The sequence below is a fragment of the Gorilla gorilla genome, chromosome X (genome assembly GCF_029281585.2).
Source record: "Gorilla gorilla gorilla isolate KB3781 chromosome X, NHGRI_mGorGor1-v2.1_pri, whole genome shotgun sequence".
Taxonomy (NCBI): domain Eukaryota; kingdom Metazoa; phylum Chordata; class Mammalia; order Primates; family Hominidae; genus Gorilla; species Gorilla gorilla.
This window is the reverse complement of record NC_073247.2, coordinates 165715486-165729031: the sequence shown is the minus strand read 5'-3', so window position 1 is coordinate 165729031 and position 13546 is coordinate 165715486. Positions and strand designations below refer to the sequence as shown.

At 52.1% G+C, this 13546-nt stretch overlaps 1 protein-coding gene across 4 annotated transcripts in view; it reads left to right on the top strand.

The window, feature by feature from the left end:
• Nucleotides 1-13397, top strand: part of MECP2 (methyl-CpG binding protein 2) — a 75768-nt gene extending 62371 nt beyond the window's left edge. For all 4 annotated transcript variants that reach the window (XM_055375893.2, XM_055375894.2, XM_019019334.4 and 1 more), the window contains 2 exons: nucleotides 2393-2743; nucleotides 3505-13397. In XM_055375893.2, the coding sequence (XP_055231868.1) occupies nucleotides 2393-2743; nucleotides 3505-4588 (1435 nt within the window). In that variant the 3' untranslated portion in view covers nucleotides 4589-13397. The remainder of the gene's footprint in view (nucleotides 1-2392; nucleotides 2744-3504) is intronic.
• The last annotated feature ends 149 nt before the right edge of the window (nucleotides 13398-13546 follow it).

Genomic DNA, 13546 nt, shown 5'->3' with positions numbered 1-13546 from the left:
AGGTGTCTGTTTAGCATAGATTTCTAGAAGGCATTCCTTATGTCATGTTTAGGTTTATAGTTTGACCTCATGGTGATTAAGGTATTTGGGAAATGCAAATGAGAGTTTCGAAGAAGCCAGATCTTTCCCATTAGTTCACTGTTTTTCTCTGACATTAGGACCGTCCGGGTTCCAGGGAGCAGCCCTGGCATTAGGCAGTGCCATGATGGATTGTGTAGAAGTAGCGATTCCCATCTGTCTGCTTTCTCGGCCCACTCTGCTGGTGGCTCCCCTTCCCTCCCTCCTTTATGGGGAGCTGGGGAGCTGCCTAGGGGTCCATTCTCAAAGGCTGATCTCTGGTGGGCAACAGGCCACACCTAGCTTTCCAGGGTTCTTCGTCATTTTCCATTGAGAGCTGTAAGACTCGGAGACTTGAAAAGGAAGCTCTGGCTGGGCACGGTGGCTCACGCCTGTAATCCCAGCACTTTGGGAGGCTGAGGCGGGTCAATCACCTGAGGTCAGGAGTTCGAGACCAGCCTGCCCAACATGGTGAAACCCCGTCTCCACTAAACATACAAAAATTAGCCTGGCGTGGTAGCACACGCCTGTAATCCCAGCTACTCCGGAGGCTGAGGCAGGAGAATAACTTGAACCCGGCAGGCGGAGGTTGCGATGAGCCGATATCATGCCATCGGCAACAGAGCGAAACTCCATCTCAAAAAAAAAAAAAAAAAGGCGAGCTCTGTGCTGGGACAGATTAGGGACCCCTCTTTACAGCAAGAAAGACTGCCCTGTGGGTTGTAGGATGCCTTTGTGTATGCAGTGGCTCTAGGTGACTCTGGCAGCCACACTCTGGGCCCTAAACTTCTGGAGGAAGATACAGGATAGGGAGGAACTCAGGGGTGAGTCATGGTGGGAACAAGACATTCCCTCACTCTAAGACCTTGTCACTAGATTGGAACATCTCTTGCCTCCCTACACCTGACCTGATGGTTCTGGAGAGATATGTCCTTGCAGCTTCTGAGTCCCAGCAGTAACCAGCCTTCGGTAACTTCCCTACATCATTTGAGTTCTGGTTTCCTAAGGATGCTTGCCAGTGAGTGCCATGGTGCCCTCATTGCACAGTCTGTGCAGTGTAGACAAGAGGGGAAGTCTCTTGGGATAGACCAGCCGCAAGGCGGTGACTAGCAGTGATGTGAACCACATGGGACAGGGGAGTTGTGGGGCTGAGAACACGGAGGGTGGGAGTAGTCATGCTCTTTTCCAGAATGAACTGCTAACGAAGGGACTCGCAGGTGGCTGCTGCTTCTTTCCAAGCTGCCCCTGTTGTTGCAGAGGCTCTGGAGTCCTAGGAGGTTTCACGGTGGCATACTCGACAGAGTACTAGAGCATCATGGCCAGATACTGATGCTGGGGCGTGGGGCCTCACGGTGGCCATTTCTGACGAGACCCCACCAGGCCAAAGTGATGTGTAGAGAAGGAGCTGCTTTGGTCACCAGAAAAGAATGGGGAAGCCTCCCACGCTAGAATAGGTAGGGTGCTCTTCTGCACCGGCAGGAAGGGGATGTATGGCTCTGCCTGGACCACACCTTTTTCCTTGCTCTTCCCTCCGCATCTGCTGTGGCCGAGGCCATTCCTCATCAGGGAACATGTTGTGTTAAAGGCTCACCTGGGGCCACTTGTCTTATCACCCCCAGGACCCTAGGCGGTAGTTCCCTGTGGCCTGAGTTAGCTGATATTTATATAGTGCCATTGTGCCTTTTCTCCTGTGATGCTCACAGTAAGGATGCCTAGATGGGGTTACCTGTTGTCAAGATAAGGAAACTGAAGCACAGAATGCTGAGGTCATTTGCTGGGTTCATGTTTGGAAAGCGGCAAAGGATTTCAGTGCAGGTTGGCTGGCTCTAAACCTGTGTGTGCTTTCCATGACACTGTACTGAGTGCCTCATTGAGCATTCATTCTAGAAAACCAAAAAGACACCCAAGCCCCGGCCTTCACAAAGGAGACCCCCTCCCCCATTTGGCTCCCTTTCCAGCAGTCGACGGCCTCTTGTCAGCCATCAAGCCCAGAGTCCCTTGAAGTGCGACTCATGCTGGGGTGGTATGCTCAGGAGCCACAGTGTTTCCGCTCAGAGGAAAGGGCTCTGATTCTCCTGCAGTGCTAGGAGACTTGTGGGTGGCCACAGTGCAGGTCAGGCACACCGGCCAGCACCACCCACAGCCCAAATTCCTAAAGAAATATTTGGGTCCCAGCTTGGCCCGAGTCTCTGTTGTCCTGGGGAAGGACATCACGATCTGAGTGTATGATGGCCTGGGGCCTTGCATGTGGTGGGGGTCCAAGCCTGCCTCTGCTCACTTGTTCTGCAGACTGGCATGTTCTCTGTGATACTTACATACTTGTTTAACACTTCAGGGAAGAAAAGTCAGAAGACCAGGACCTCCAGGGCCTCAAGGACAAACCTCTCAAGTTTAAAAAGGTGAAGAAAGATAAGAAAGAAGAGAAAGAGGGCAAGCATGAGCCCGTGCAGCCATCAGCCCACCACTCTGCTGAGCCCGCAGAGGCAGGCAAAGCAGAGACATCAGAAGGGTCGGGCTCCGCCCCGGCTGTGCCAGAAGCTTCTGCCTCCCCCAAACAGCGGCGCTCCATCATCCGTGACCGGGGACCCATGTATGATGACCCCACCCTGCCTGAAGGCTGGACACGGAAGCTTAAGCAAAGGAAATCTGGCCGCTCTGCTGGGAAGTATGATGTGTATTTGATCAAGTAAGTAAGAGCAACTCCTGTCTCTACAGGGCAGGGAGGGCAGGGACAGGGATCCCTCATGGAGTAGGAAAATGTATGTGCCCAGGGCGGGGGCAGGGGGAACATAAACAATGAACACTGAGACCAGGTGTGCTTGAAATGACCGTGTACAGAGGTCGCTGCCCTGAGTGGGAAGTTCTCAAGGTAGCAGGCCCTCTATCCTCTCCACACCTCAAGTCCTTATCTGGGGATGGAATAGCTGCGGAAGCAGAGGAACTTGCAGAGCCAGGGGTTCAGAGGGGTGAAGAAGCATGTTTCAGTTCTGCCTCTTAAATGATCCCAAAAAGGTTAGCAGTTTTCAAATGACATTTGCAGACAGCCTCATTTAATTCCATAACCCTGAGAAGGGTGAGCAAAGGATTATCTTGTTGAAACTGATTCCTGGAGAGACTGAGCACCGTACCTGAGTTCAAAATTGGGAATGTTCTACATGGTGACTCAGGCCCAGGCGCCAACCAGCAGAATGGGCCTCAGCCCGACAACCCTTCTGTACCAGGCCTGACTCTTTGGTTGCTGAACTTTGGAGAGGCCTGGGGGGTCAGCGGCAGGCAGACGAGTGAGTGGCTTTGGTGACAGGTCCTCAGGGGCAGCCAGGCAGTGTGACTCTTGTTCAATAGTAACGTTTATCAGAGCGTTGTCACCACCATCCACTCTGCCCTATCTCTGACATTGCTATGGAGAGCCTCTAATTGTTCCTTATGTCTTTCTGTTTGTCCCCACAGTCCCCAGGGAAAAGCCTTTCGCTCTAAAGTGGAGTTGATTGCATACTTCGAAAAGGTAGGCGACACATCCCTGGACCCTAATGATTTTGACTTCACGGTAACTGGGAGAGGGAGCCCCTCCCGGCGAGAGCAGAAACCACCTAAGAAGCCCAAATCTCCCAAAGCTCCAGGAACTGGCAGAGGCCGGGGACGCCCCAAAGGGAGCGGCACCACGAGACCCAAGGCGGCCACGTCAGAGGGTGTGCAGGTGAAAAGGGTCCTGGAGAAAAGTCCTGGGAAGCTCCTTGTCAAGATGCCTTTTCAAACTTCGCCAGGGGGCAAGGCTGAGGGGGGTGGGGCCACCACATCCACCCAGGTCATGGTGATCAAACGCCCCGGCAGGAAGCGAAAAGCCGAGGCCGACCCTCAGGCCATTCCCAAGAAACGGGGCCGAAAGCCGGGGAGTGTGGTGGCAGCCGCTGCCGCCGAGGCCAAAAAGAAAGCCGTGAAGGAGTCTTCTATCCGATCTGTGCAGGAGACCGTACTCCCCATCAAGAAGCGCAAGACCCGGGAGACGGTCAGCATCGAGGTCAAGGAAGTGGTGAAGCCCCTGCTGGTGTCCACCCTCGGTGAGAAGAGCGGGAAAGGACTGAAGACCTGTAAGAGCCCTGGGCGGAAAAGCAAGGAGAGCAGCCCCAAGGGGCGCAGCAGCAGCGCCTCCTCGCCCCCCAAGAAGGAGCACCACCACCATCACCACCACTCAGAGTCCCCAAAGGCCCCCGTGCCACTGCTCCCACCCCTGCCCCCACCTCCACCTGAGCCCGAGAGCTCCGAGGACCCCACCAGCCCCCCTGAGCCCCAGGACTTGAGCAGCAGCGTCTGCAAAGAGGAGAAGATGCCCAGAGGAGGCTCACTGGAGAGCGACGGCTGCCCCAAGGAGCCAGCTAAGACTCAGCCCGCGGTTGCCACCGCCGCCACGGCCGCAGAAAAGTACAAACACCGAGGGGAGGGAGAGCGCAAAGACATTGTTTCATCCTCCATGCCAAGGCCAAACAGAGAGGAGCCTGTGGACAGCCGGACGCCCGTGACCGAGAGAGTTAGCTGACTTTACACAGAGCGGATTGCAAAGCAAACCAACAAGAATAAAGGCAGCTGTTGTCTCTTCTCCTTATGGGTAGGGCTCTGACAAAGCTTCCCGATTAACTGAAATAAAAAATATTTTTTTTTCTTTCAGTAAACTTAGAGTTTCGTGGCTTCAGGGTGGGAGTAGTTGGAGCATTGGGGATGTTTTTCTTACCGACAAGCACAGTCAGGTTGAAGACCTAACCAGGGCCAGAAGTAGCTTTGCACTTTTCTAAACTAGGCTCCTTCAACAAGGCTTGCTGCAGATACTACTGACCAGACAAGCTGTTGACCAGGCACCTCCCCTCCCGCCCAAACCTTTCCCCCATGTGGTCGTTAGAGACAGAGCGACAGAGCAGTTGAGAGGACACTCCCGTTTTCGGTGCCATCAGTGCCCCGTCTACAGCTCCCCCAGCTCCCCCCACCTCCCCCACTCCCAACCACGTTGGGACAGGGAGGTGTGAGGCAGGAGAGACAGTTGGATTCTTTAGAGAAGATGGATATGACCAGTGGCTATGGCCTGTGCGATCCCACCCGTGGTGGCTCAAGTCTGGCCCCACACCAGCCCCAATCCAAAACTGGCAAGGACGCTTCACAGGACAGGAAAGTGGCACCTGTCTGCTCCAGCTCTGGCATGGCTAGGAGGGAGTCGTCCCTTGAACTACTGGGTGTAGACTGGCCTGAACCACAGGAGAGGATGGCCCAGGGTGAGGTGGCATGGTCCATTCTCAAGGGACGTCCTCCAACGGGTGGCGCTAGAGGCCATGGAGGCAGTAGGACAAGGCGCAGGCAGGCAGGCTGGCCCGGGGTCAGGCCGGGCAGAGCACAGCGGGGTGAGAGGGATTCCTAATCACTCAGAGCAGTGTGTGACTTAGTGGACAGGGGAGGGGGCAAAGGGGGAGGAGAAGAAAATGTTCTTCCAGTTACTTTCCAGTTCTCCTTTAGGGACAGCTTAGAATTATTTGCACTATTGAGTCTTCATGTTCCCACTTCAAAACAAACAGATGCTCTGAGAGCAAACTGGCTTGAATTGGTGACATTTAGTCCCTCAAGCCACCAGATGTGACAGTGTTGAGAACTACCTGGATTTGTATATATACCTGCGCTTGTTTTAAAGTGGGCTCAGCACATAGGGTTCCCACGAAGCTCCGAAACTCTAAGTGTTTGCTGCAATTTTATAAGGACTTCCTGATTGGTTTCTCTTCTCCCCTTCCATTTCTGCCTTTTGTTCATTTCATCCTTTCACTTCTTTCCCTTCCTCCGTCCTCCTTCTTCCTAGTTCATCCCTTCTCTTCCAGGCAGCCGCGGTGCCCAACCACACTTGTCGGCTCCAGTCCCTAGAACTCTGCCTGCCCTTTGTCCTCCTGCTGCCAGTACCAGCCCCACCCTGTTTTGAGCCCTGAGGAGGCCTTGGGCTCTGCTGAGTCCGACCTGGCCTGTCTGTGAAGAGCAAGAGAGCAGCAAGGTCTTGCTCTCCTAGGTAGCCCCCTCTTCCCTGGTAAGAAAAAGCAAAAGGCATTTCCCACCCTGAACAACGAGCCTTTTCACCCTTCTACTCTAGAGAAGTGGACTGGAGGAGCTGGGCCCGATTTGGTAGTTGAGGAAAGCACAGAGGCCTCCTGTGGCCTGCCAGTCATCGAGTGGCCCAACAGGGGCTCCATGCCACCCGACCTTGACCTCACTCGGAAGTCCAGAGTCTAGCGTAGTGCAGCAGGGCAGTAGCGGTACCAATGCAGAACTCCCAAGACCCGAGCCGGGACCAGTACCTGGGTCCCCAGCCCTTCCTCTGCTCCCCCTTTTCCCTCGGAGTTATTCTTGAATGGAAATGTTTTGCTTTTGCTCGATGCAGACAGGGGGCCAGAACACCACACATTTCACTGTCTATCTGGTCCATAGCTGTGGTGTAGGGGCTTAGAGGCATGGGCTTGCTGTGGGTTTTTAATTGATCAGTTTTCATTTGGGATCCCATCTTTTTAACCTCTGTTCAGGAAGTCCTTATCTAGCTGCATATCTTCATCATATTGGTATATCCTTTTCTGTGTTTACAGAGATGTCTCTTATATCTAAATCTGTCCAACTGAGAAGTACCTTATCAAAGTAGCAAATGAGACAGCAGTCTTATGCTTCCAGAAACACCCACAGGCATGTCCCATGTGAGCTGCTGCCATGAACTGTCAAGTGTGTGTTGTCTTGTGTATTTCAGTTATTGTCCCTGGCTTCCTTACTATGGTGTAATCATGAAGGAGTGAAACATCATAGAAACTGTCTAGCACTTCCTTGCCAGTCTTTAGTGATCAGGAACCATAGTTGACAGTTCCAATCAGTAGCTTAAGAAAAAACCGTGTTTGTCTCTTCTGGAATGGTTAGAAGTGAGGGAGTTTGCCCCATTCTGTTTGTAGAGTCTCATAGTTGGACTTTCTAGCATATATGTGTCCATTTCCTTATGCTGTAAAAGCAAGTCCTGCAACCAAACTCCCATCAGCCCAATCCCTGATCCCTGATCCCTTCCACCTGCTCTGCTGATGACCCCCCCCCCCCACCCAGCTTCACTTCTGACTCTTCCCCAGGAAGGGAAGGGGGGTCAGAAGAGAGGGTGAGTCCTCCAGAACTCTTCCTCCAAGGACAGAAGGCTCCTGCCCCCATAGTGGCCTCGAACTCCTGGCACTACCAAAGGACACTTATCCACGAGAGCACAGCATCCGACCAGGTTGTCACTGAGAAGATGTTTATTTTGGTCACTTGGGTTTTTATGTATTATACTTAGTCAAATGTAATGTGGTTTCTGGAATCATTGTCCAGAGCTGCTTCCCCATCACCTGGGTGTCATCTGGTCCTGGTAAGAGGAGTGCGTGGCCCACCAGGCCCCCCTGTCACCCATGACAGTTCATTCAGGGCCGATTGGGCAGTCGTGGTTGGGAACACAGCATTTCAAGCGTCACTTTATTTCATTCGGGCCCCACCTGCAGCTCCCTCAAAGAGGCAGTTCCCCAGCCTCTTTCCCTTCCAGTTTATTCCAGAGCTGCCAGTGGGGCCTGAGGCTCCTTAGGGTTTTCTCTCTGTTTCCCCCTTTCTTCCTCATTCCCTCTTCTTTCCCAAAGGCATCACGAGTCAGTCGCCTTTCAGCAGGCAGCCTTGGTGGTTTATCGCCCTGGCAGGCAGGGGCCCTGCAGCTCTCATGCTGCCCCTGCCTTGGGGTCAGGTTGACAGGAGGTTGGAGGGAAAGCCTTAAGCTGCAGGATTCTCACCAGCTGTGTCCGGCCCAGTTTTGGGGTGTGACCTCAATTTCAATTTTGTCTGTACTTGAACATTATGAAGATGGGGGCCTCTTTCAGTGAATTTGTGAACAGTAGAATTGACCGACAGCTTTCCAGTACCCATGGGGCTAGGTCATTAAGGCCACATCCACAGTCTCCCCCACCCTTGTTCCAGTTGTTAGTTACTGCCTCCTCTCCTGACAATACTGTATGTCGTCGAGCTCCCCCCAGGTCTACCCCTCCCGGCCCTGCCTGGTGGTGGGCTTGTCATAGCCAGTGGGATCGCCGGCCTTGACAGCTCAGTGAGCTGGAGATACTTGGTCACAGCCAGGCGCTAGCACAGCTTCCTTCTGTTGATGCTGTATTCCCATATCAAAAGGCACAGGGGACACCCAGAAACGCCACATCCCCCAATCCATCAGTGCCAAACTAGCCAACGGCCCCAGCTTCTCAGCTCGCTGGATGGCGGAAGCTGCTACTTGTGAGCACCAATGCGGGTGCAGACAATCTTCTGTTGGGTTGCATCATTCCAGGCCCGAAGCATGAACAGTGCACCTGGGACAGGGAGCAGCCCCAAATTGTCACCTGCTTCTCTGCCCAGCTTTTCATTGCTGTGACAGTGATGGCGAAAGAGGGTAATAACCAGACACAAACTGCCAAGTTTGGTGGAGAAAGGAGTTTCTTTAGCTGACAGAATCTCTGAATTTTAAATCACTTAGTAAGCGGCTCAAGCCCAGGAGGGAGCAGAGGGATACGAGCGGAGTCCCCTGTGCGGGACCATCTGGAATTGGTTTAGCCCAAGTGGAGCCTGACAGCCAGAACTCTTGTGTCCCCCCTCTAACCACAGCTCCTTTTCCAGAGCATTCCAGTCAGGCTCTCTGGGCTGACTGGGCCAGGGGAGGTTACAGGTAACCAGTTCTTTAAGAAGACCTTTGAGCATATACATTTTTAGCCTGTGTCATTGCCCCAGATGGATTCCTGTTTCAAGTTCACACCTGCAGATTCTAGGACCTGTGTCCTAGACTTCAGGGAGTCAGCTGTTTCTAGAGTTCCTACCATGGAGTGGGTCTGGAGGACCTGCCCGGTGGGGGGGGCAGAGCCCTGCTCCCTCCGGGTCTTCCTACTCTTCTCTCTGCTCTGACGGGATTTGTTGATTCTCTCCATTTTGGTGTCTTTCTCTTTTAGATATTGTATCAATCTTTAGAAAAGGCATAGTCTACTTGTTATAAATCGCTAGGATACTGCCTCCCCCAGGGTCTAAAATTACATATTAGAGGGGAAAAGCTGAACACTGAAGTCAGTTCTCAACAATTTAGAAGGAAAACCTAGAAAACATTTGGCAGAAAATTACATTTCGATGTTTTTGAATGAATAAGAGCAAGCTTTTACAACAGTGCTGATCTAAAAATACTTAGCACTTGGCCTGAGATGCCTGGTGAGCATTACAGGCAAGGGGAATCTGGAGGTAGCCGACCTGAGGACATGGCTTCTGACCCTGTCTTTTGGGAGTGGTATGGAAGGTGGAGCGTTCACCAGTGACCTGGAAGGCCCAGCACCACCCTACTTCCCACTCTTCTCATCTTGACAGAGCCTGCCCCAGCGCTGACGTGTCAGGAAAACACCCAGGGAACTAGGAAGGCACTTCTGCCTGAGGGGCAGCCTGCCTTGCCCACTCCTGCTCTGCTCGCCTCGGATCAGCTGAGTCTTCTGAGCTGGCCTCTCACTGCCTCCCCAAGGCCCCCTGCCTGCCCTGTCAGGAGGCAGAAGGAAGCAGGTGTGAGGGCAGTGCAAGGAGGGAGCACAACCCCCAGCTCCCGCTCCGGGCTCCGACTTGTGCACAGGCAGAGCCCAGACCCTGGAGGAAATCCTACCTTTGAATTCAAGAACATTTGGGGAATTTGGAAATCTCTTTGCCCCCAAACCCCCATTCTGTCCTACCTTTAATCAGGTCCTGCTCAGCAGTGAGAGCAGATGAGGTGAAAAGGCCAAGAGGTTTGGCTCCTGCCCACTGATAGCCCCTCTCCCTGCAGTGTTTGTGTGTCAAGTGGCAAAGCTGTTCTTCCTGGTGACCCTGATTATATCCAGTAACGCATAGACTGTGCGCATAGGCCTGCTTTGTCTCCTCTATCCTGGGCTTTTGTTTTGCTTTTTAGTTTTGCTTTTAGTTTTTCTGTCCCTTTTATTTAACGCACCGACTAGACACACAAAGCAGTTGAATTTTTATATATATATCTGTATATTGCACAATTATAAACTCATTTTGCTTGTGGCTCCACACACACAAAAAGACCTGTTAAAATTATACCTGTTGCTTAATTACAGTATTTCTGATAACCATAGCATAGGACAAGGGAAAATAAAAAAAGAAAAAAAAAGAAAAAAAAACGACAAATCTGTCTGCTGGTCACTTCTTCTGTCCAAGCAGATTCGTGGTCTTTTCCTCGCTTCTTTCAAGGGCTTTCCTGTGCCAGGTGAAGGAGGCTCCAGGCAGCACCCAGGTTTTGCAGTCTTGTCTCTCCCGTGCTTGTGAAAGAGGTCCCAAGGTTCTGGGTGCAGGAGCGCTCCCTTGACCTGCTGAAGTCCGGAACGTAGTCGGCACAGCCTGGTCTCCTTCCACCTCTGGGAGCTGGAGTCCACTGGGGTGGCCTGACTCCCCCAGTCCCCTTCCCGTGACCTGGTCAGGGTGAGCCCATGTGGAGTCAGCCTCGCAGGCCTCCCTGCCAGTAGGGTCTGAGTGTGTTTCATCCTTCCCACTCTGTCGAGCCTGGGGGCTGGAGCGGAGACAGGAGGCCTGGCCTGTCTCGGAACCTGTGAGCTGCACCAGGTAGAACGCCAGGGACCCCAGAATCATGTGCGTCAGTCCAAGGGGTCCCCTCCAGGAAGTAGTGAAGACTCCAGAAATGTCCCTTTCTTCTCCCCCATCCTACGAGTAATTGCATTTGCTTTTGTAATTCTTAATGAGCAATATCTGCTAGAGAGTTTAGCTGTAACAGTTCTTTTTGATCATCTTTTTTTAATAATTAGAAACACCAAAAAAATCCAGAAACTTGTTCTTCCAAAGCAGAGAGCATTATAATCACCAGGGCCAAAAGCTTCCCTCCCTGCTGTCATTGCTTCTTCTGAGGCCTGAATCCAAAAGAAAAACAGCCATAGGCCCTTTCAGTGGCCGGGCTACCCGCGAGCCCCTCGGAGGACCAGGGCTGGGGCAGCCTCTGGGCCCACATCCCGGGCCAGCTCCGGCGTGTGTTCAGTGTTAGCAGTGGGTCATGATGCTCTTTCCCACCCAGCCTGGGATAGGGGCAGAGGAGGCGAGGAGGCCGTTGCCGCTGATGTTTGGCCGTGAACAGGTGGGTGTCTGCGTGCGTCCACGTGCGTGTTTTCTGACTGACATGAAATCGACGCCCGAGTTAGCCTCACCCGGTGACCTCTAGCCCTGCCCGGATGGAGCGGGGCCCACCCGGTTCAGTGTTTCTGGGGAGCTGGACAGTGGAGTGCAAAAGGCTTGCAGAACTTGAAGCCTGCTCCTTCCCTTGCTACCACGGCCTCCTTTCCGTTTGATTTGTCACTGCTTCAATCAATAACAGCCGCTCCAGAGTCAGTAGTCAATGAATATATGACCAAATATCACCAGGACTGTTACTCAATGTGTGCCGAGCCCTTGCCCATGCTGGGCTCCCGTGTATCTGGACACTGTAACGTGTGCTGTGTTTGCTCTCCTTCCCCTTCCTTCTTTGCCCTTTACTTGTCTTTCTGGGGTTTTTCTGTTTGGGTTTGGTTTGGTTTTTATTTCTCCTTTTGTGTTCCAAACATGAGGTTCTCTCTACTGGTCCTCTTAACTGTGGTGTTGAGGCTTATATTTGTGTAATTTTTGGTGGGTGAAAGGAATTTTGCTAAGTAAATCTCTTCTGTGTTTGAACTGAAGTCTGTATTGTAACTATGTTTAAAGTAATTGTTCCAGAGACAAATATTTCTAGACACTTTTTCTTTACAAACGCATTCGGAGGGAGGGGGATGGTGACTGAGATGAGAGGGGAGAGCTGAACAGATGACCCCTGCCCAGATCAGCCGGAAGCCACCCAAAGCAGTGGAGCCCAGGAGTCCCACTCCAAGCCAGCAAGCCGAATAGCTGATGTGTTGCCACTTTCCAAGTCACTGCAAAACCAGGTTTTGTTCCGCCCAGTGGATTCTTGTTTTGCTTCCCCTCCCCCCCGAGATTATTACCACCATCCCGTGCTTTTAAGGAAAGGCAAGATTGATGTTTCCTTGAGGGGAGCCAGGAGGGGATGTGTGTGCGCAGAGCTGAAGAGCTGGGGAGAACGGGGCTGGGCCCACCCAAGCAGGAGGCTGGGACGCTCTGCTGTGGGCACAGGTCAGGCTAATGTTGGCAGATGCAGCTCTTCCTGGACAGGCCAGGTGGTGGGCATTCTCTCTCCAAGGTGTGCCCCATGGGCATTACTGTTTAAGACACTTCCGTCACATCCCACCCCCATCCTCCAGGGCTCAACACTGTGACATCTCTATTCCCCACCCTCCCCTTCCCAGGGCAATAAAATGACCATGGAGGGGGCTTGCACTCTCTTGGCTGTCACCCGATCGCCAGCAAAACTTAGATGTGAGAAAACCCCTTCCCATTCCATGGCAAAAACATCTCCTTAGAAAAGCCATTACCCTCATTAGGCATGGTTTTGGGCTCCCGAAACACCTGACAGCCCCTCCCTCCTCTGAGAGGCGGAGATAGTGCTGACTGTAGTGACCATTGCATGCCGGGTGCAGCATCTGGAAGAGCTAGGCAGGGTGTCTGCCCCCTCCTGAGTTGAAGTCATGCTCCCCTGTGCCAGCCCAGAGGCCGAGAGCTATGGACAGCATTGCCAGTAACACAGGCCACCCTGTGCAGAAGGGAGCTGGCTCCAGCCTGGAAACCTGTCTGAGGTTGGGAGAGGTGCACTTGGGGCACGGGGAGAGGCCGGGACACACTTAGCTGGAGATGTCTCTAAAAGCCCTGTATCGTATTCACCTTCAGTTTTTGTGTTTTGGGACAATTACTTTAGAAAATAAGTAGGTCGTTTTAAAAACAAAAATTATTGATTGCTTTTTTGTAGTGTTCAGAAAAAAGGTTCTTTGTGTATAGCCAAATGACTGAAAGCACTGATATATTTAAAAACAAAAGGCAATTTATTAAGGAAATTTGTACCATTTCAGTAAACCTGTCTGAATGTACCTGTATACGTTTCAAAAACACCCCCCCCCACTGAATCCCTGTAACCTATTTATTATATAAAGAGTTTGCCTTATAAATTTACATAAAAATGTCCGTTTGTGTCTTTTGTTGTAAAAATCAAGTGATTTTTTCATAAGGTTCTTTTACTATTGGAAAAGATGGGCAGCACGCAGTTTTATTTTATTTTTGTAAGTTTTTTAATACATGTGAAAGCAAAGAATACTCAGCATGCCTTTCTAAGTGACGCGTTTGCACCTTTTGTTGGGAAGTACTGTATCCTGTGCTGTTAGCATTCTCGATAAATCTCTCTGTGAAAGTGACTCAAGGTCTGGGCTTTCATTATAAGACAGAAGTCCCCCTCCAGCTCACATGACAGCATGGTGCTGCGTTTCCTCATTGGATCTGGCTGTCCCTGGACACAGGTAGCTGCCTTCAGGCCTGCCACGAGCGGCCAAGGGAAGCCTCCTCC